The 21,575-nt window shown below is 52.4% G+C and overlaps 1 protein-coding gene across 2 annotated transcripts in view; it reads left to right on the forward strand.

Annotated features, from left to right (window-relative positions):
* Window positions 1–21,575, forward strand: part of SREBF2 (sterol regulatory element binding transcription factor 2) — a 53,827-nt gene that overhangs the window by 30,135 nt on the left and 2,117 nt on the right. For both annotated transcript variants that reach the window (XM_054582457.1, XM_054582458.1), the window contains 11 exons: window positions 263–455; window positions 1,061–1,242; window positions 3,380–3,656; window positions 5,106–5,275; window positions 11,560–11,728; window positions 13,499–13,616; window positions 14,430–14,539; window positions 15,696–15,828; window positions 18,256–18,424; window positions 19,567–19,752; window positions 21,462–21,573. In XM_054582457.1, coding sequence (XP_054438432.1) covers window positions 263–455; window positions 1,061–1,242; window positions 3,380–3,656; window positions 5,106–5,275; window positions 11,560–11,728; window positions 13,499–13,616; window positions 14,430–14,539; window positions 15,696–15,828; window positions 18,256–18,424; window positions 19,567–19,752; window positions 21,462–21,573 — 1,819 coding nt within the window. The remainder of the gene's footprint in view (window positions 1–262; window positions 456–1,060; window positions 1,243–3,379; window positions 3,657–5,105; window positions 5,276–11,559; window positions 11,729–13,498; window positions 13,617–14,429; window positions 14,540–15,695; window positions 15,829–18,255; window positions 18,425–19,566; window positions 19,753–21,461; window positions 21,574–21,575) is intronic.

A 21,575-nucleotide genomic window follows, 5' to 3' on the forward strand; every position in this document is an offset into this window, starting at 1 on the left:
TCATGCGGTGCGCTCTGCTATGACAGAGCCCTATCAAAAAAGCACAGCTCGTCTGCCTTTGGTCTTTAGCACATGTTCTTTCCCAGATGATGGGGGCAAGGGCTGCAGGGTTTGAGTGGCAGTTTCCTCCTGGCTTTACTCCTGTCTGGCTCAGTGGTCTTGAATTTCAGTCTCACAGCCTGATTCTGAGCTATATAAAAGTAAAATGCTGTAGCAACCCATGTGGCGTTCATCACTCTAACCTCTTGGCCCTGTGTTGAAGGTCAAAGATGAGCCGGACTCTCCTCCCATGGCGCTGGGCATGGTGGACCGCTCCCGAATCCTGCTGTGTGTCCTCACCTTCCTGTGCCTGTCCTTTAACCCCCTGACTGCCCTGCTGCAGTGGGGAGGGTCCCACGACTCGGACCAGCACCCATACTCAGGCTCCGGCCGCAGCGTACTGTCACTTGAGTCAGGTGGGTAGAGGGGTCCTTGTGCCACCTGCATGGGTGGCTTGCCATGGAGGAGGCAGGTCCTGTGTGCAGACTGCTCAGCTTTTCCACCAGGTCCCAAAGGGCTTTGGTAGTGACCCTCACCCGTTTGCTTTAGGGACTGGCATAAGTCGCATTTTGGAAGTAATAGAGCAAACCTGAGTTTAGTCAGAAAGTACAAAATAAATCATGACCCCACACTGCTCTAATTCCTGGCGTGGGGGGGCGGGTGGCTCTTTGAAAAAGTATGTGGTGTTTTTGCCTCAGTCCTAAAACCAGTGGCCTAACCCCCTTGGGTAACAAAGATATTTTTGTGGCACTTGGGTCCATAGTGACAAGGGTCACAGGGTTCCCATTTAGGCTCTACAGTTGTCTCAAGTTTTCCTGTAGTGTGTGGGTTATTCCTACCCTATACACTTAGACATTATTAGTAAATGAAACAATTTTGTTAGCCACCCTTTCTTGTGAAAATGAATTAGTCGGCTCTTTCCTGTCACAGTACTAGGGATCAGGCTGGTGCCCTGCAGCCCCAGGGAAGCTCCAAGGTGGGGGGCTCCTTCCTCTTGGATTGACTTAGAGCTGCGCTTTAGGTTCTGGGGGCTGGTTTGACTGGATGATGCCAACGCTCCTCTTGTGGCTGGTGAATGGCGTGATTGTCCTGAGCGTCTTTGTGAAGCTGCTGGTCCATGGGGAGCCAGTGATCCGGCCACACTCGCGTTCCTCAGTCACCTTCTGGAGGCACCGGAAGCAGGCGGACTTGGATCTCGCCAGGGTGAGTTCCACCGTTTACCTTTCTCCTTCCTCCCCCAGGAACAGCCAGTAACTCAGCAAGTTGTATTAAATACCCCAGTAAATGAAGTCCTGTGGCAGGTGCTTACAGGGGAAGGGGGGGTTGATGGGAGGAAGCCACCCTGCCCCTAAACTGTCACAGGGCAGTGGAGCAGAGGCACCCCTGTGTAAATAATTCCATGCACACGAGATGACAGAGGAAGACTGAAGTGCTGCGGCAGTTTGGGGACAGCAGAGACACTCTGGCTGAGGGAATCTGGGGCTTGAGCACAGTGGTCAAGGGCAGGAAGGACCTGCCAAGCAGAATGGAAGGCATAAATACATGGGGAGTTTGGGGACCAGCAGGTCGATGGCTGTGCCTGGAATGCAGGGAGTGTCAGGGGAGAGCAAGGCTGAGGCTGGCAGCGAGCTAGGGCCGAGCGAGAAAGGGCTCTGACTAGTAGCTGATGGGGGGCTTTTCTCCCAATTCTGTGGAGAATCGGGAAGATTTTTTAACAGGACAATTAGCAGAAAGTTTTCTTTTGAAATAACAAAAGAGAGTTTATAAGTAGGATCCTGGGGCAGCTCAGCCCTGAAAGAAGAGTTAAACATCCCCGCCTCATCACGGGAGGCACAGGAACCAGAACACCTCACAGCGGCAGAAAAACATGGGCCTGCTCTCCCCTCCTGAAGCAGCCTGGGTCTGCCGGCCGCCGTGCCTGGGGCCATGGCTCCTGGAATGGAGGTGCGGTTGTGGGAGGGTTACCCCTCGAAGTGGGACTGTTCCCAGAGAACAGAATCCCAGGACAGCATGTCACAGGCTACGCCAGCTGCACATCCCAGGACATATGTCATGGGGGCCTGTGTTTTAGAGTGTTGTCTTGGAGGGAGTCACAAAATGCATGGGAGCAGGTGGGGGGAGGCGGCAAGGACCTGGAACTGAAAAGCTCATCGAGGAAAATTTGAGACGTAAAATGGAAAAAAAGTGACAGAGGCACTGGCTCAAAGATAGGAGAGGCTGGGAGATCTGGGCCCTGTCCAAGCCACGGAGTTTGAAAGTGCCATGAGAGGGCCCGGTAGCATGAGAAGTCACCAGGCAGCCAGCCAGGGGAGCTGAGGCAGGTCGGGACCAGAGGGTTGGAAGCTGTGCACCTACCGGGGAGAGGGGGTTGCCTGGAAAGAACTGGATTGGAGAGGGGGGAGAGGCGAGAGCCAAAGGCTGAGCCTTGGGAACAGCCAGCCTTCCTGGCAAGAGGAGGAGCCATGGGTACAAGGAAAGGCCACCTCCTTTGGAATCTGTAAATACGAGTGCTTCTGCTGGCTGGAAAGTGCCACCACCACCATAGACGTTGTCACTCTCAGAACATTGTCATCCACTTTCCCCTTGTAATAATCCGCTTTCCTATAATGATGCAGAAAGACAAGGACAGATTTCACACTCGCTGCATAATGTGGGAAAGGAGGGTAGAGATTACTTCAAGTTTCCCAAGACGATAGCCTGAATCTTTGAATCCCCAGTATTGAGAGAAACAGAGAAAGAAGGCTTCAGTGCAGGGCCATAGACTCTCTCAGGCTGGCAGAGTAGTTCACCCACATCCTTGGTTAGAGTAGTTTGCTGTATATTTGCTAAAGCTGCTTCTCCGACTTTAGCAGGCATCAGCATCACATGGGGGGTTGCGAGGCTCAGGTTCACCAAGAGGGTGGGAGTGGGACATCAAGAATTTGCATTTCTAACAAGATCCCAGAGGCTGATGCTACTGGTCTCCAGGGAGCACACTCTGAGAGCCTAAAAGGTCTTATAAGTTAATCATCTAAACCCATGTTATCATATATATAAAAGTTACTGTGGGAAACTCTGAATAGTATTTGCTCAAAGATAAAACACAGGTCAATCCAAACTTAGTAAACAGGCTGGGAGGAAATATATTAAAATGCCAGTAGTCCTTTTTTCTGTGGGATAAGATTACATTGCAGGTGATTTCCTTTTTACATAGCTTTCTGAATTTTCCCACATTTTCTTCAGTGAGCATGTAATTACTCTGATAATCTGGAAAATGAAGAGAGAGGAAAAATTTTTATTAAAACAAACAAAAAGGCCACAGTAAGGCCAGTGAATATTACTCCTTCTTGCTGCTTTCTAGGGGGATTTTGCAGCTGCCGCCGCCAACCTACAAACCTGCCTGTCGGTGTTGGGCCGGGCACTGCCCACCTCCCGCCTGGACCTGGCCTGTAGCCTCTCCTGGAATGTGATCCGCTACAGCCTGCAGAAGCTGCGCCTGGTGCGCTGGCTGCTCAAGAAGGTCTTCCAGAGCCAGCGGGCCACCCCGGCCACCACAGCGGGCTTTGAGGACGAAGCCAAGGCCAGCGCCCGGGATGCAGCCCTGGCCTATCACAGGCTGCACCAGCTGCACATCACAGGTGAGAGGTACCACCATTGCCTGTTGCCTCAAGGTGCCCCGAGCCATCTCTCCACCCTGGCTGGGTTTGCCAGTTTTCTGCCACATCTGTAGCTCGCTGTAAGGGTGACTTGTAACTATAGTTCATCAGTTTAAGGCACACACAAGTTTTCTCATTATGTCTCTACAATTGAGTTGCGTCCTCTACACAGTGTCGTGCCATAGGTGCGTTGGCAGTGTTTTTTCCTTAGTGGTACTTAAATTGATAGTGAAACTTAAAATTGCTGGCATCTTAGATTCAGCGAAACATGATCATTTATTTCATTCAGCAAACTCCTGCTCTTATAGAGGCAGACAAGCCAGCAAGAAGGTTACAGTTCAGGGTGGTGATGGGAGCCCAAGGATCCGGCTCCCGTGGGGGTGGGTACTCACTGGGGGAGGTTTCAGGACAGGCTTTTTGGAAAGTCTTGGCTCTGCATGGTAGGATGTGTCACACTGACCAGCCCTGCAGTGCTGTGGGCCAGGCTCTGTGCATGGCACTGACTGAGGAGACAGAGGTAACTAACACGTGGTTCCCACACTGCCCTCCACCCACTTCCCGCATCTGTGCAGAGTGAAGTATGGGGGTTGAGGTCTCCCTCTGATAAAAAGACCAGGGAGGTAGAGTGACACAGTGGGAAGAACGCAGGGCGGGGTGAGGTTGGGAGGCCTGGCTTGGCCCATCTGGACCTTTGACATGGGCCTACCCTAAGGCTCAGCATTCCCCCTTAGCAAAGTGAGGCGGCTGCTTGCCCTGGCCACCTCCCCATCCTATAGTGAGGATCAAAGCAAGCAACAGGGTGAAAGAGTCTGAGAGTCTTGATGGGCCTTCGTGCCTTTGCAAGGTCACTTCAGCCCGGCGTCAGGGCCACCTCGGGTGAGCTGTGCAGCCGTCATGTGGGAGGGAGTATATACACCTCTCCTGGCCATCCAGCTATTAACCCCAGATAGGTCTGGTCATCATTGCTCAGTGTTGTGTTACTCCCTCCAAAGGGTGCGTGGTTGTATACGTGGGAGTCTGTTGAAGTGAAAATAAATTCAAATCAGGTGATTTAAAATGTTTTCATTACCACTCTTGCGAGATTTGGAGATGCAGGGCTGTATTAGCAGAACGCTGCTCTGCTACTGACACTCTTCTGGAAACTGTTACAGTGTGTGCCTCTGAGTCCTCTACGGGACCTGTAATCATAACCTCTCCCGTTTATACAGAACCACGTGTCCTGGCATGCATTTTCTCTTGTCCCCTCTGTGAGGTGGAAAGAAACATGCAGCTACTAAGTTGCAGGGCCCAGCACCCCATCCAGGACTGCCTGATCACAGTTCATGTACTTTCTCGTTTAGTTCTGCTGTTACTCTGATTGTGCTAGAGAAAGCAGGAAAAGCCTCGGTTTGAGTAATCTGTCAACATTAGCATCTGTTTCTGTCCCTACAGGGAAGCTCCCCACGGGATCTGCCTGTTCGGATGTCCACATGGCTCTGTGCGCTGTGAACCTGGCCGAGTGTGCAGAGGAGAAGATCCCGCCGAGCACACTGGCGGAGATCCACCTGACTGCCGCCGTGGGGCTCAGGACGCGGTGCGGCGGCAGGCTGGGCTTCCTGGCGGTGAGTCCATTTGGCTCCCTTCTGCAGTGCTGACTACCTCAAGGGGTACATGTGCATTCAGTGGGTCCTCCCACAAGTACTCGGAGTAGTTAAACAGACCAAAATGCGCCCATCATGGCCCTTACCAACGTAAGCAGGACGTTCTGGTGCCCTGAGATAAGATTCATCCGGTAAGACAGAGTGACCCATATTTAAAGGTTAATACAGACTCTTCTGCTCTTCAAGTCGTGATAAAAATTCTTGGAATGTTCTGGTTGTGTCTCCTGGTTGATTTATTCACTGGAAGAGTTACTTATTGTGTACCTGGTATTGACCACGGCACTGAGAATTCCAGAAATAGAAGATGGTGCGTGTCTACAATGAGCCCAGGTCAGACCCGAGGTGGGAGCTGTGGTCACCAGGAGCTTCCAGGACGCCTGGTGTGGAAGCAGCCTTGGGAGTTTGCAGAGGTGATTCACAAGCCCCGTTGCCTGCCCGTTCACAGGTCCTCTCACTGCAGCGCAGGCATGCGTGTTCATTCAGTGCCTCCTGTGGGAGGCTGCCGAGTACATCAGCTGTGTTCATCGTGTCTCCGTTTTCCTATCTCAGTGTTGGCACTGAGGAGCTGAGAGTGAATGGGGACGTGCCCTATGGTGACAGTGATGTTTCCACTGTCACAAGTGTATCACAATAATCTAGGTGACAGAGGGTGTGTCTCAGCCCTGTTTCCATGACCCTAGCGAAAACATTGAGCACATGTCACCGAGTCCCAGCCAGGCACTTCTCGGAGTGGAGATGCAGCAGTCAGCAAGACATTTGCGCTGTCGTCGGGGAGCGTGCAGCCTGGCGGGGAATCCAGACTAGGAGCAGGCCCTCAGGATGGCAGGATGAGTGCGAGGCGGGGCTGACCTGGCTGCCCGGAGAGCACACGGGGTCCCTACGGAGTCCTAGGGCAAGTCGGGGGGCTTTGGACGCAAGGCGAACCTAGGCTGAGAGCAGGGGTGTGGGCCAGGTTGCTCTTCTGTTCATTCATCCTGGTGCTTGGTGCTGATGTCCTCACATTTGTGGCTTCTCTGCCTTCACAAGGTGTGTTGAAGGCATTAATTTTATTGAAGTACAATGTACATACAAAAAAAAGTACACATTTACAGCTTGATGAATTTTCATGAAGTGAACTCATCCATGTAACAACCAAGCAGATCAAGAAGTAGAAGGTTCCCATCACCCCCAGAAACCTCCTACGGGCTTTCTCCACTGACCCTTTCCCCTACAAAGGTAGCCATTATTCTGAGCTCTGTCGCCATAGTCTAATCTGCCTATTGTTTATTGTTCCTGTAAACTTTTTATTGAAGTGCAATGTGCATGTAGAAAAGTACACAAATCATAATGACACAGTTCAGTGACTTCACAGGGAACACACCCATAAAAACAGCAGACAGAGCAAGAGACAGAACACAGTCCAGACCCCAGAAGCCTTACTTGGGCCCCCTTGCAGTTAGCAAACTGCCCTTCCCCACAGGCTCTCCAGCCAGAGTAACCAGCGCCCCAACCAGGCCTGTGTAGCCTCCACTGAGACTACAGAAGCAGAGTCACAGAATATGTTCTGTGGGTGTGTGGCTGCTTCTGCTTGGTGTCATGTGCGCTATCATTCTTGCTGTGTGTAGCTGTAGACGGCCCATTCTCGTTGCTTTGTGATATTCCACTGTAGATCTAGACTCTTGTGGATGGACTTTTGCCTAGTATCCTGGTCTTGGTTATTGTGAATAGTGAGTGAATGTGCCTGTTCATCTCCTGGTGAGTACATGAGTACATTTCTAGGAATGGCATTGCTGGGTCAGAAGTTCAGCTTTAGTAAACGCTCCCTAACAGTTTTCTTAAGTGATTGTACTGACTTCCACTCCATGAGTAGTGTAGGAGTTCCAGGTGTTCTGCATCCTCACATGTGGCACAAACACATGATTGTGTCAATTTTGGTTTTTTAGCCCTTCTGCTGGTATCTCATTATGGTTTTTATTTGCATTTCCCAGGTGACTAATGATATCTGGCACCTTGGCATTGGCCATTTGGATGGTTTGTTGGCTATTTGGGAAGTCTGTCTTTTTATGGATCAGAGGAGGTCTTTGTAACCTGGCTACAACCCTTTATTGGATATGTGCATCGCATATGTCTTCTCCCACTCTGGCTTGCCTATTCCCTCCCTTAATGTACCGATTGATGAGCATAATATCTTAATATTCATGAACTGCAGGTTATTATTTTCCTTTATAGTTAGACATTTTATGTTTTGTTTAAGAAACCTTTGTCCTACCTCAGAGTCCTGATGTAGTCTCCTGTATTGTCTGTTAGATGCTTTATTTTGCATTTTCACACAGAGGCCCACAATCCACCTGGAATTGATTTTTGCATTGAGTTGGAGGTAGGCGTGCAAGATCTACTTTTTTTCCCATGTGGATATGTCCCTGCCCCAGATCTGTCCTCCTATTACCGTTTTGTGTCTTGCTGAGCCCTCCCTACTTGTTCCTCCAGGACCACCCACTGGGCAGGTAATCTGCAGCCCATCAGGAAATTCCCTTGCCCATCTGGGAGGGAAGTGCTGCAGACGCTGATTGTTTCTGGCAATGCTGTTTCTCCCCTGCCCTTTCAATATTCTGGCTGTGCTACTCCTGTGATCACTGCCAGCCTGTAGAAAATTACAGGATGCATTTTTATGAAGGACTGAATTTGCCTAACTTGTTTTTTTGTTGTTCATTGTTTGGGGTGGGCGGGGTGCCTGTTGCATACAACTTGTGTGCATTTATGGGAGGTTACTGGGTTAGATTCGTCCCACCCATTCACAGTCCTGGCATTGCTGTGCATGTGCTGTCAGGGCTTAGCATTAAATGATTTTCTTTGTTCAGGTTGGGAAAAATAAAATAAAATGTCTGTCCTTTCCCACTGCACCAAAGCGGCTTTTTCCTAAACCAAACATCCATGTATGGTGGGTCTGCTCTGGACGCTGTGGTCTATCCCAGTGCCCTCACACTGCACACCCATGACGGCCAAGTCTTCTTATATGTCTTGATATCTGGCAATGTCAGTCCACTGGCTTTAGTGACTAATGTTTGCTTTTCACCTTCCCATTTAATTCTGAGATCATCTCGTCATTCCAAAATTCCACTGCGGTTTCCATCGTTCTTTTTGCTGAGACGCAGCTGTCCTTTGAAGGGAATTAGCGAGCCCATTTGTGGGACACACGTGTGTGGCAGCTGAGGATTAGGAAAGTGGTTCACTTGAAACTGTCCCTGCCCGTGAGCTCCCTCCGCCACCATCGAAAATATTTGGTGTGACTGACTAGCAGTGAACAGTGTGCTGTGTCTCTCCCCTGCACATACTAACATATATTCGTTACAATTTATTTCACATGATCATACCAGAAACCCTGTTTTGCAGCTTGCTTTTTTCAACCTAATGGTAAGTCTTGGGCCTCTTTCTCTGTCACCTTGTTATTCTACAGAGGTACATGGTATTGTAAGCAAAGCATGTTCTTATACCACTGTTGATTGAGTCAGTTCTGCCGGTGAACGTGACAAACAGTGTGGCAGGGAGCACCCTTGCACACAATCTTCACCCACTTCGGGTTAAATCTCTAGAAAGTGGTGCTGCTGGGTCACAGGGTGTAAACATTAGAACATGAGTGGCATTAACATTTGGCTGTTTTCAATCAGACGGTGGAGGAGAGGCCCTGACCTCGAGGGAAATAACTTCCCCTTTCATCTGCGTGCTTCTCTCGGAAAGGGATTGGGTAAGAGACCCAGACAGTACTTTCTGAAAGAGGCAGAAGCTTTGATTTCAGTTGAGTGTTGAGTGTATTTCACTAGCCAGTGAGCCAGGCTTTGGGGCACGCAGGGGCCCCTGGAAATGGATCAGGCCCGAGGCTTCCTCTCTCTTTCATAGCACCCCTTGTGTCTCAGTCTATTTTTTGTGGTTTGTCTGGACTAAAAGAAATACCTAACAGTTCTGTTTGTTAGTTAGGCAGGTATAAGTATCTTAATAGATATTTCTGTCTTAATAATTTAGTAGCTGTTGAAAAGTAATACACAAAATTGAAAAGAGAAATTTTTTATTAACCATAGTTACTCACTAATGGGACACCTGTGCCTGTTGGGTACCACACACTTTCTCAAACTTTGCAGTCAGATTGGACACCACCACCTTTATTTTTTGTTCCACATCAATTTTCACACAGCACTTGCTTTTTTTTTTTTTTTTAAGATTTTATTTATTTATTTCTAGACAGAGGGGAAGAGAGGGAGAAAGGGATGGGGGGAAACATCGATGTGTGGTTGCCTCTCGCTCACCCGCTACTGGGAACCTGGCCTGCAACTCAGGCATGTGCCCTGACTGGGAAATCGAACTGGCGACCTTTTGGTTCACATGTTGGTGCTCAGGCCAGGGAGCATTTGCTTTTTATTACAACAACCTCCAAAAACTCAGCTTCACAAAGATGTGATATCATCCAAAGGAAGGTTGTTGAGATCTTGCGTTGATACTGAACTCCATCAAGTGGTTTACATGGTGCCTGACTCACGTTGAGCACTGCTGTATTTACCTCAAAATTGTAACATCCAGCGGCACCCCTGTGAGTTCACCGCAGTGCCTAGGGTGCCTTGGCACACTGTTTGAGAACCATAAGGTCAGACCGGTGTGGGAAGGCACAGCCTGGAGTTAGGACTGGCCCGAGGGTACATTATAGCCCTCAGAATCTAAACAGTTCCGAGTCTCCTGCCTTAGCCACTGGCTTCAGCAATTAGCAGACGAGTTATAGGGCAGGGGGCTCCTGCGCCCCAGCTCGGGTGCATTCTGGTGTCTATAAAATTCAGGAAAATCATCATAGGGTGATAGTGCCAAGAAAATTAAAAGAGCAACAGAAGTTATTTTCTCAATTTCGCTTCTAGAAGCCGCACTGTGGATGACTATTCAAGGATTTATATTTCTTATTAATTCAAACCACTAAACTCAAACTTTTCCAGCCCTGTCCCCAACTGAGATTTGTTACAACTAAGACTTTTCTTTTTCTAAAGGATTCAGCTTTAAAATGTATTTTAACTTAATGATTTTCTAAACGGCTTCTCTAGGTTCCTCTTTCAATACCACCCAAACAGGCTTTGTGTCTGCCTCCGTTGGTGGGTCACGTTTGGGCCAGGGTTCCACAGTTTCCCTGGAGCAGCCATCAGGCAGGTGCTCTCGGGAGAGAGCTTGGGAGAGTTTCCAGCTGTTAGAAGGCTCTCGGGTGCCAGAGGCCCTGCCCCTGCCGCCGCCCACCCCCAGCCTTCGCTGGGACCTCGGCCGCTGCTCTAGGCACTGCCCTTGCCAGCTTGGTTCCAAGCTCAGTTCAGCAAGTGCTCTCTTGAGGGTCCGGAGAAGGTCATGGGATCCCTTTGCACTTGCTCTCCAGGCTCCTTTTACAGGTGTGGGGGTCAGCAAAGAGGAAGGAGGGCCACTAGTGCCACTGGCACATGATTAGAGATTTAAACGAAATGTCCCACCTGGCCTATAAGCACTGTGATGATATTAGAGTGTGTCTGTAGACCAGTTTGGCCAGGTCACTTTCTCTTGGGTTCAGGCAGCTGCCTCCATACTCCCACAGAGAGAAGCGGTCTTCTTCTCGGTCTGTGTTTCCGGAGTGGCACTTTGGCAGTGCTGTTTCTGATGCTGGCATTCAGGTCTTCCGAAGCCGTTACATTAGCTGGTCGCTACTTAGGACCCAGTAAAGGTCAGAACCATCAGGCTGAACCACAAAGGGAGACAGCTTCATTCACAGTAGAAGCCAGGGTAGAAGGGTGACAGTTGGGGGTCTGCGGACCTGGCCCAGTGCCCTCCACTGGGCTCCTGAGCTCCCTGTGCCTTGTGCTCCTCCCCCACATCCTTCTCTGCTCAGCTTCTCATTCAGGGTTGGCCTGTATCAAGTGGTTTTATAGATTAGAAAGCATGGTTTTAGAATAAAGATACCCTCACTCAAAAAACATCAGAATTTCTGAAAACCTGGATAGACAGGATTGTCCCTGTGGTTCTTGTTTCTGGGGCCCTGAAGTCACGTTATCCTGTGGGCAGAGGAGGGGCCCGGCGCTGACTCTTTGAATCGCCCAGCAGAGCAGCTTTCAAAGTCTTTCTTGGCCTTTTCTCACAGGCTGGTCACTGGGCTGCTTGCCCTAGTTTCAGTGGTGGCATTTACTTTCAGGCACATGAGGGTCCCAGCCCTCCTGCTGATCTCATGTCCCCAGCCTGCTGCTACCCTGGTGTCACCTGTGATCCTTGTCCTTCCACAGAGCTACTTCCTCAGTCGAGCCCAGAGTCTGTGTGGCCCCGAGCGCAGTGCTGTCCCTGACTCACTGCGCTGGCTCTGCCACCCTCTTGGCCAGAAGTTTTTCATGGAGCGGAGCTGGTCAGTGAAGTCAGCTGCCAAGGAGAGCCTGTACTGTGCTCAAAGGAACCCAGGTGAGAACACCTTTGCAGCCACTGTGAACTGGGGAGAGCTGTGAGCACCACCAGGACAGGGCAGCAGGGTGACTGCACCCCAACACGTGGAGAAGGGGGATGTCTCCATCTGGTTTTTCCCATAGCTCAGGGGGCTCCTGAGCCTGGTCAGCAGCTAAGCTGGGCTTGCAGCTCACCTTTCTCTGACATTCAGAGCTTTACATCTGCCAGACTGTCTTCTCGCCCTTGTACTGGGTGCTCTGGGGAGAGAAGGGTCGTGTGGAGTTGCTATTTGCCGGCCCGGGTTCCACTGGAAAGCAGACAGACATATATGGAGCAATTAGGGAACAATAAATGACAGGCAGTCATCAAGCACCAGAGTGGTGGCAGGGACAGGGCTCCAGGCGCTCAGGAGATGCTGGCTTGCTGTCCCTGGTATTTGACAGTGATTGGCGTCGACTCGCCTGGCCTCAGTGTGGTAGAAGCTAGATCGGTTGACTCAGACTTGAGTAGCCCAGTGGGTTTCCACTCTCTGCCACTCTTTGTGTGCGGTTCACCTCTCTACACTGAGGGTCTGGGGAGAGTGGGACATGTTCCACAGGTACAGCTGTGTGTGTGTCAGACATTTTGGGGAGTAGGGGGTCCGCTATCCTTTTTTAAAAAATAACTCTATTGCTCAATGTAAGAATGGTGTACAGCACCAAAAAGTAAGGATGAAAGCAAAAGCCAGCCTAAGTCTCTCGGCCCCTCCCACTGTCTGCTTTGTTCACAACTAGACCTTCACTGGCCTTCTCGTGCCTCTGGCAGGCTCTGGTTCTAGGCCTTGCCACCAGGATGTGTTCATAAGGCTCCTGCTTCCTCATTCTTGTCAGATTGAGACCTACACACATGTGTGTGTGAGAGAGGAGGGGAGGGGCTGGCTGGTAACGCCCTGCTTTGAGGCTGCCACAGGGGACTTATCAGTGACAGCCAGATAATGCAGCCATTGCAGGGACCCTTGTTTGTTAATCAGCTCAGCCAGGCCAGTGTTGGCCGCAAGCCCCATGACGAAGCTTTGGAAAATAGGAGTAGCGTCTTCCATGTCATGTTAGGGCAATAGCCACCTCCTTTTTTCTCTCAATTGTCTGCCTCCTGAGTCACAAGGAGAAGAGGTAACCTCTGAGACTTGGGGGAGTCAGCTGCTTTCCCATTTTCTGGGTGTTGGTTTTTGTTGTTGTTGTTGTTTGTTTGTTTTTAAGATTTTATTTATTTATTTTTAGAGGAGAAAGGAGGGACAACGAGAGAGAGAAATATCAATGTGTGGTTGCCTCTTGTATGCCCCCAACTGGGGAACTGGCCTACAGTGCAACCCAGGCATGTGTCCTGACTGGGAATTGAACTGGCAACCCTTTGATTCACAGGCTGGCACTCAATCCACTGAGCCACACCAGCTAGGGCCATTTTCTGCTTTCTGACAAGGCTTGCAGCCACCAGCTTACAGCCTCCAGCCTTGATGGGAAGTGCTGAGCTCAGTGCCAAGACACTGCGTGCATGTGTGCCTGTGCGCGCACACACAACCAATCCACAACCATGCATACATAGTCTTGGGTTCTGCACTCTGAGGCTGTCCACTCTCCCCACCCCTACCCAACCTTCCAAACCTTAAACAAGGTAGTTCTAGGGTTCGGATCGTACTGTTGTGTCCTGGGTTCCTCTTGCCCCCCTCTGTTTTCTATGTAGCAACAAAATGGGCTCATAGGTAAAGGGCCATAAAACCCGTTTAACCCATCCCCTGGCTTTCCTCTTCTTTAGCCGACCCTGTTGCCCAGGTCCACCAGGCCTTTTGCAAGAACCTGCTGGAGCGAGCTGTGGAGTCCTTGGTGAAGCCTCAGGCCAAGAAGAAGTCTGGAGACCAGGAAGAAGAGAGCTGGTAATGTCTCTGGGATGCCCCTGCCTTGGGCCATCTGTCCAGGAAGCTCCAAGGTACCTGTAGGCCTGAGCTCCTAGAAGAAAACAGGCCCTAGTATCAGGTCTGCAGGAAATGGAATGATCCCATCGTATTCATTCTTCCAGCTTGGCGTCTGCCCTTTTCTTCCAGACTGATTATGTCACTTTCCCTGCTTTTTTCCCTTTCACCCATCCCTTCAGCGAGTGAAGGTAGTTCTCAGCACAGGTCAGGGATTGGATTTCCTTGCGGGGGAGAGGGATGGCCTGTTGATGAGATAGGACTGGAACTTGGAGAGCTCAGTGGAGGCAGCCACCTCTGGCCTGGACACCTCGGAGCCCCAGGCCTTTACTGAATGTGCCATCAGTTCTTGTTTTTATATCATTAATAAGCATAGTCTTTTCTTCGCATGGTAAGACCACTCTCATATGAGGCCCGTGACCTGACTGGATGCATCCGAGTGGGAAGGGGAGGGCTTTTCTGTCCCTTTAGATCAGAAAAGTTGTAGGAGGTGATGACATTTGAATTGGACCTTAATGGGGGGAGTCAGGTTTGGGAGCCAGGAATCAAAGAGAGAGCCCAGCCCTTGTAGCAGGAGGAAGGAAGAGTGTCAGCAACATGCGAAGAAGGAAGCCCTGTGGATTGTGTAGGGGCAGAGCTCAGGTGTGCCTGGCACGGTGGAGGAGAAGGGGCCAGAAACGGTCACGGGTCTCAGAGCCAGACGACTGGACAGCCAGACTACAAGTGCGGTTCTTTTGTGCACCTCAATGGATGTGGGACTCTTTATTTTCTTTCCAGTGAGTTCTCCCGTGCTTTGGAGTACCTGAAATTGCTTACTTCTTTTGTGGACTCTGTGGGGATTGTGAGCCCACCCTTCTCCAGCAGCTCGGTGCTCAAGTCAGCCCTTGGTAAGCATCTTGCAGGGTGGCTCCCCAGGTCTCGGGTGCGGATGCCGTCCTTCCCAGCCCCTTGTCCCAGGGTCCCTGGCTAGTTGTGAGTTCACATTCAAGTATCTTTTCTGGATCTGACGTTTATATCTACAGATCCCCCAAAGCCCTGACCCACAGTTACCTACCCTTGCTGAGCAGCATTTTGGGGTCAGGAAATAGTGGTTCTCCTAGAAGTGGAATGAGCCTGGGAATGTCTTCCCTGGGTCCTGGCTGGTAGGGCAGGTCAGTGACCTTCCCAGATACCCAGAGCGGGCAGCAAGTGGTGCGGACACCAGGGGACGGTGAGAACTCACCTTCCCGACACACAGCCCCCTCCACAGGCTGCCCTTGGGTCTGACGCTCTGAAGAAAAGACCTTTCATCGGGGCATTTGTACTGCTCCAGCTACCCATGGCCCTGGGTGACACAGTGCAGTCATCTGATTGAATTGGACTAGAACATTCTTTGCTTCTGTCCCTAAAATGCCATCGGGATGATGGCACATCAGCTGCTACCTATTGTGCTTCTGTGGCTGCTGGGAGAAAGGGGGTGTCAAGCTCCCTTCTAGTCACTCTTCCTGGGCAGGGAAGGAGCCCAGAAAACCGGCTGCCCCCTGGCGACCACTGACCTGGCGGCCTGTTGTTGTTTCAGAGTTTAGAACATGCTCTTGGGCCTTTTATTTTACATGTCCATTCCACTGCATCGTGAGGTCACTGGTATCATAAATTTGCAGCTGAGGAAACTAAACCTTAGAGAAGAGAAGACTTGAAAGGTTCTAACATGAGCCAGTTCCTATGGATGCTTTGGAAACACCGTTTGTCATGGCCATTGGGAATTCAGGTTGTTTCCAGCCTTTTTCTTAGAGATAACACTATATCTTTATTAAATTGTTTTCTCAATTATAGGCATTTCATGTGCTAGATTGCCCAAAATGGCATTACCAGGTTAACAGGAGTAAAACGTTTTTACATCTCTTGGCACATATTGCCAAAATGTGCTGGTGAAGCTTCCACCAGAAATGTGTGGAAGGTGAGGATGGCACATACCAGGTGGGGACTGGGTGCAGCCAGGAGGCTGAGCGCCACAGGTCTGGTTTCTGTGGGTGCTAGAGGGACATTTGGTGCTGTTCCCTCCAGGTCCAGACGTCATCTGTCATTGGTGGACATCTGCAATCACTATGGCCATCAGCTGGCTCCAGGGAAATGACGCGGCTGTGCGGTCTCATTTTACCGAAGTAGAGCGTGTCCCCAAGGCTCTGGAAGTGACCGAGTACGTAAACCTCCTTGACCACTCACTTCTCTCCAGGGGATACCAAATGCTGGGTGACCATCTGGGTGACGGGTCAGGCAGCCTGGGGACCGAATGATAGATGAAGAGAGAGGGAGAGGGCAGATGGGGACACCGTGGAGAAACAGAGCTTGGTGAGCACATCAGTGCGTCGTCTTGGCCGCTATCGACGCTGTTTCCAGGGCTTCCCCCCTCAGCCTCCGTGGAGCCAGGGCTGACAGGGAGGGAGGGCGGTGTGACTCCCGACATCTTCAGAAGCTCATGGTGGAGCCAGACAGCGTGGTGATGGCTCATGGCCAGCGCAGGGCTTCTGCGGGCCCAAGGGTCCTCTCGTGTCCGTTCCGCCTCTCTCTGCCCCCACTAGCCCTGTCATTCAAAGGGCCTTTAGCAGGGGCGAAGCCAGAGTCTTTGACATCCCGCTTTGGGGACGCGGCCTGCAGGCATTTGGCCTGCTGACGGCGTGGCTGTTTCTGACTGGATTTGACTGAGGGGGGCACAGAGGCCCCACGAGGAAGGTCCACGGGGCCGAGGCTGCATACAGCATTTCCCGCCGCGCAGACTCTTACCCAGCAGGGCCCAGGGAGCTGAGAAAAGTTGGTGTGGGCAGGTTCCCTAAAGTAGCTCGACACCCCAATTTCACTTAACCCACTTTTAAGCACCCCGACCAGCGAGCACCCACCCCGCCCCAAGCCCTGCATCGGCACTTCACCCTGTGTGTGTCTCCCAGCCAGCCCGCCTGTGGCTTGGCAGGTAAATTGTCTAAAGTTACCTCACTTCCAAGCAGCAGAGCCCAGCATACAGCTAAGACCCTCAGCAGGCATTCCGTCCTCCCCGCCGAATTCAGATTTTCTGGGGTCCCTTTGCTCTCAGGCATAATGGCACTGTGGAAACCCTCCCCCAGCCCAGCCTCCCCAGCCTCTCCTCAGTTTGCTCTCTGAAAAGAAGCCAAGTTCCCCCAGAGAGTTTAATATCAGCTCCTTGGGGGAATGGCCTCTAGAGAGCAGGTACAAATAACGGCCCACACTATTTGTCCCCATAAGGAGCAGCAAGTGGCAGTGTGGCCACTTGATAGATGAGCAAACTGAGGCACAGATTGTTTGGCCGTCTTAGATGGCTTCTTAGTGGCAGCCCTGAAGGTTGAGCCTGGGTCTCTGATTCCTCCTGCAATCTCCACGATTCCACCATTCACTCAGCAAATACTCAACTGAGGGCCGGCCCGGTGCTGGCTCCATCCAGACTCCGGGAGGCAGTAGAAGGCCAGTTAGAGCCATAAGCAGATCGGCAGGGACCCGTCCTGCACAGGCGCTCTTCTGTGGGGTGCTCTTGCCGTGGCTTCCCTGAAGCAGCCAGCACGTCTTCACTGGGAGGGGTTCTGGGCTGGAGAGTTTGGTGAAGGAGGGAGGCCCATAAACCAAGAGCTGGTGTCGGGGCAGCAGACATGGGTACAAGGGCCTGACACAGTGAGGAGCCAGAGGAGGCTTGTTGGGGCAGGAAGTGGAGCTGGTAGGACAGGATAAGGGGGACTAGAGGGCCCAGCAGGCAGAGCAAGTGTCAGAGCTGAGTGGGAAAGGGCAGGAAAGGGTATCCCGGATAGAGACGCCGGTGTGAGCAGAGAGTAGGAGTGAGAAAGGGACAAGATGCGCTCCAGTTGCCCGGAGCCAGGAGGAGGGCCAGAGGCAGACAGGAGACAGGCCATGGCTGGGTGGGAAGGGCCTTGTTTGGCCACGGTTGGCCCTGCAGGTTGCCCTCCCTACTCCCCGCGCTTGCTCTTCTGCCTGGATCTCCCCTCCCTGGAAATCCATTCAGCTCGCTCCCCCAGTTCCTTCAGGTCCCTGCTCAAATGTCACCTTTCCAGAGAGGACATACTTGACTGTTCTTTATCAGCGCCACCCCCTTACTCTGCATGACCTTCACGGCTCTCTGCCTACCCACCAGTGTGTATGCAGCATTTAACGTGTTTATTGCCAGACTCCCTCACTAGAGAGTGGGTGCTTGAAGGGGGTGCTGTAGGAGTGGGGAGCCCACCCTCGTTCAGGGCTGGCATTTCAGATCTGGAGCTGAGGACCTGGAACCTCTATGGCAGCATCTGTTTTTTAGTCTTCACCCAAGGGCATTTTTTTATTATTGATTTTACAGAGAGAAAGAAACATTGGTTGCCTCCCATATGTACCCCAACTAGGGGTCAAACCTATAACCTAGGTATTGGCCCTGACCAGGAATCGAACCCATGACCTTTTGGTGTACGGGACAATGCTCCAGCCAACTGAGCCACCCAGCCAGGGCTATGGCAGCATTTGAGTCACATTCCCAGCAGCTTGGGGTGTGGTGGTCACCTGTTCAGCCTCCTCCTCACGTTACCCAGGTGACATGTATTGACCACCTTCCTCCCGCCTCCATCTCACTGCCCAGGAGCCCCCTGGTGAAGGCCGTCCTCCACACCTGCAGAGCCATGCACGCCTCACTCCCCGGGAAGGCAGACGCCCAGCAGAGCTGCTTCTGCCACTGTGAGAGGGCCAGTGGTCACCTGTGGAGCAGCCTCAATGTCAGTGGGGCCACTTGCGACCCCACCCTCAACCACGTGAGTGGGGGCTTGTCTGGCCCCTCCGGGAGGTGTCCAGCTCTGGTGGGTAAGAATACACTGACCCACCTTGGGCTACCTGGCCTGGGGGGCTGTCCAAGAGCCAGAGACCAGGCTAGTGGCCCCACCCCCAAAAACGTAGCCTATTGGCCCAAGTGGGCTCCCTGCTCAGTCCTGGGAGCAGACATGTTCCACCTGCACCTGATTCTAGATCCTGCTCTGCATTTGCTCCAGGCAGCTCATACAACCCCCCAGACCCTTGCAAGCCAGCCTCGGAGTGGGGCCCCCCCACCCCGTCACATGCACACACACCCTGAGCAGACCAGCCGCATCCTCCTGGCGGGCAGCTGTGGTGCATTGTAGTTGCATTGCATGTTCTGGCAGTACCGTGCAATGTTTCCACAGTGCATCCCAGAGGCCTGCGTGGCCCTCGAGAGGCTTCCCACCCAGCCCTGTCAGAGCACACTGTCGGGTCTCAGGCACAGCCCTCCAGGAGAGGGGAGGGAGGGGTGCACACGCGGGGCGTGCAGCGTCTGCTCACCTGGAGGAGCAGGGTTTTACTCCAGAAAGCGGGGGCAAGGTGTGTCCTGGAGGGTCGGACTCCTTGAGCCCTTCACTGGTCTGTTGTGGCCAGGCTGGCACTTCTAGTTAGAGGTAGCCAGTGTCCCAGGACACTGGGGCGAACCCAGGACAGCATGCAACCCCTACAGGACAGGCAGTTTGCAGAATGGGCCCGAGACCAAAGGCCCGTGGGGGAGCCACATCTAACTTGTGCTTTTCCTTTGCTGGTCTCCCATAGTGTTCTCCTTCAGGAGAGAACCTGCTGAATTTGGGTAACAAGAAAGAGGCTTCAAGCACCCTTGGGACTATGATCCTGAGTGGCAGCTTTGTGTGGGAGAATGGGCCCAGAAGAGGGAGACCCCATTCAGCCTCATGGCTGTCAGAATCAGCCCCAGGCAACTGCCCGACCCAAAGGTGCTCCCCAGTGCTCACCTCTTAGAAGTGCCAGGTTTTGTTTGAGGCGGGGTAGCCTCATCCTGGAGCTGCTGAGTATTGGGCTTAGGAGGTCCTGGTAGGTGCTGGGACTCCTGCCCCGGCAATAGGCCCGTCACCTGTCTCTTCCTCCATGGCCTGCCCCACAGGTGGTCCAGCTGCTGACTTCTGATCTGTTGCTGTCGCTGCGGACGGCACTCTGGCAAAAGCAAGCAGGAGCCAGCCAGGCCCTGGGTGAGACCTACCATGCGTCAGGTGCTGAGCTGGCTGGCTTCCAGCGGGACCTGGGCAGCTTGCGCAGGCTGGCACACAGCTTCTGCCCAGCCTACCGCAAGGTGAGACCCCAACTACCTGGTAAGAGAGAGCAGACTGGGGGTCCCCCGGGCCCAGCACAGCACCAGCATGGGGTCGAGGAGTTGGCCTTTGAAGGTCACCTAGCTGACACACAACCACTGGGTTGTGTGCTGTGTACCCTTTTGTTCAGCTCCTGTGACCTGAGTACCTGCTGTGCTCCTGGCCCTGGAGCACGGTGGGAAGCAGGCCACACAGATAGGGGTCGGTGCCTCACGGTCAAGGCTAGAGCGGAAGGGGTTCTTGGCCCCTCTGGAGTGAGGTGGGAAGGACACAGGGAAACTACTCTGGCTGGCATAGCTGGCCTCAGAAACTGAGCCTCCTTAGGACTGCATTTAACCCTTTTCCTGAGCTATTGGGAGCTTGGGGTCTGCTGCCTGAATCTGCCCACAAAACAGCCTGGAGATAGGGCTCCAAGGGCAGCTGTAAAATTGGGCTTGCTGCACTGCAATCATTTCCTTCTTTTATTTTTACTGCTGGTTAGAATAATGTACTCTACAAATCTTTGCCTAAATTATTTTCACAAGCTTCAAGTGAGGAGGCCAGAGTGTCAGTGAGGGGAAAGGGCGCAAAAAAGGGAAAGAGCTCCAAGTGCAGCTGCCCTCACCCAAGGGCGCTGTGGGACCTTCACAGAGTTACACTGTGACCACTGTGTGCAGCGAGCCAGGAAGACACAGCAGACAAAACATAATCAGAGAGCCACCCCCTACTGGAAACAGGAAGCATGCCCCACGGTTCGGTGGCCCTCTGGTCGGCTCAGGGCAGGGCTGGCCACAGAGGCCTCCTCATTTGAGCACCATTTCCATCCCGCCCCAACCCTGCTAGAACCCTTCAGTGGCTGCCCCATTGCCTTCTGGGCACACTCAAGACCCTCCCCGCCCTGGCTGGTGTGGCTCAGCTGATTGAGCACTGGCCTGTGAACTGAAAGGTCACAGGTTCAATTCCCGGTCAGGGCACATGCCTGGGTTGTAGGCCAGATGCCCAGTTGGGGTCGTGTGAAAAGCAACTGATCAGTATTTCTCTCACAAATTGATGTTTCTCTCCCACTCTTTCTCCCTCCCTCTCTCTCTCTGAAAATAAAATCTTAAAAAAAAAAACAAACCCACAACAGACCCTCCCCACGCTGAGATACTGAGATGTAAGAGAACTGTGAGACTTTAAGAAACTAGAGGCCTAGACCTGGCCCATCACCCCACCTCATGACTCACATTTACAGAGAGTTGCAGGCTTTCACCCAGGAACGTTCTGGGCTCTATTTCTTTCTAAAGAAACAGAAGGAAACAGGACTCTGGACTTCGCTGGCACCTGCCTAGGTGTCCCCACATACTGTTCCTGTTTCCCCGCCTCTCATTCTGTCCTGTTTTCAACCTGGAAGCAGCCTCCAAGAACTGGAGGCTTCACCCCAGTTACTTGTCTTCCAAGCCCTGAAGGCGTGGCGGCGCTGTCTCTGTCAGTGGCAGCCCTTTGCCTCTTTCTCCTTTGTCCCACTGTCGCCCCCGCCAGCTGGCCTGTGCTGTGTTCCTTCTTCCTGCCACTCCTCCAGGTTTCTGGTGGGGTGAGCAGGGCAAGACAGTGTGGAGAAGAGGGGTGTCATCCGGTGGCGGACGAAATGCTGCAGGGAATTGCACCTGTACATACTGGGGCACAGACTGGAGCAGGCCCGGGGCTTGACTGTCGCCCTGTGCCACCTCAGGTGTTCCTGCATGAAGCCACCGTGCGCCTGATGGCAGGAGCCAGCCCCACCCGCACCCACCAGCTGCTGGAGCACAGCCTGCGGCGGCGCACAGCTCAGAACACCAAGCATGGT

The sequence above is a fragment of the Pteronotus mesoamericanus genome, unplaced genomic scaffold, assembly GCF_021234165.1.
Source record: "Pteronotus mesoamericanus isolate MK-2021 breed Mesoamerican mustached bat unplaced genomic scaffold, CSHL_Meso_final contig_702, whole genome shotgun sequence".
Lineage (NCBI taxonomy): Eukaryota > Metazoa > Chordata > Mammalia > Chiroptera > Mormoopidae > Pteronotus > Pteronotus mesoamericanus.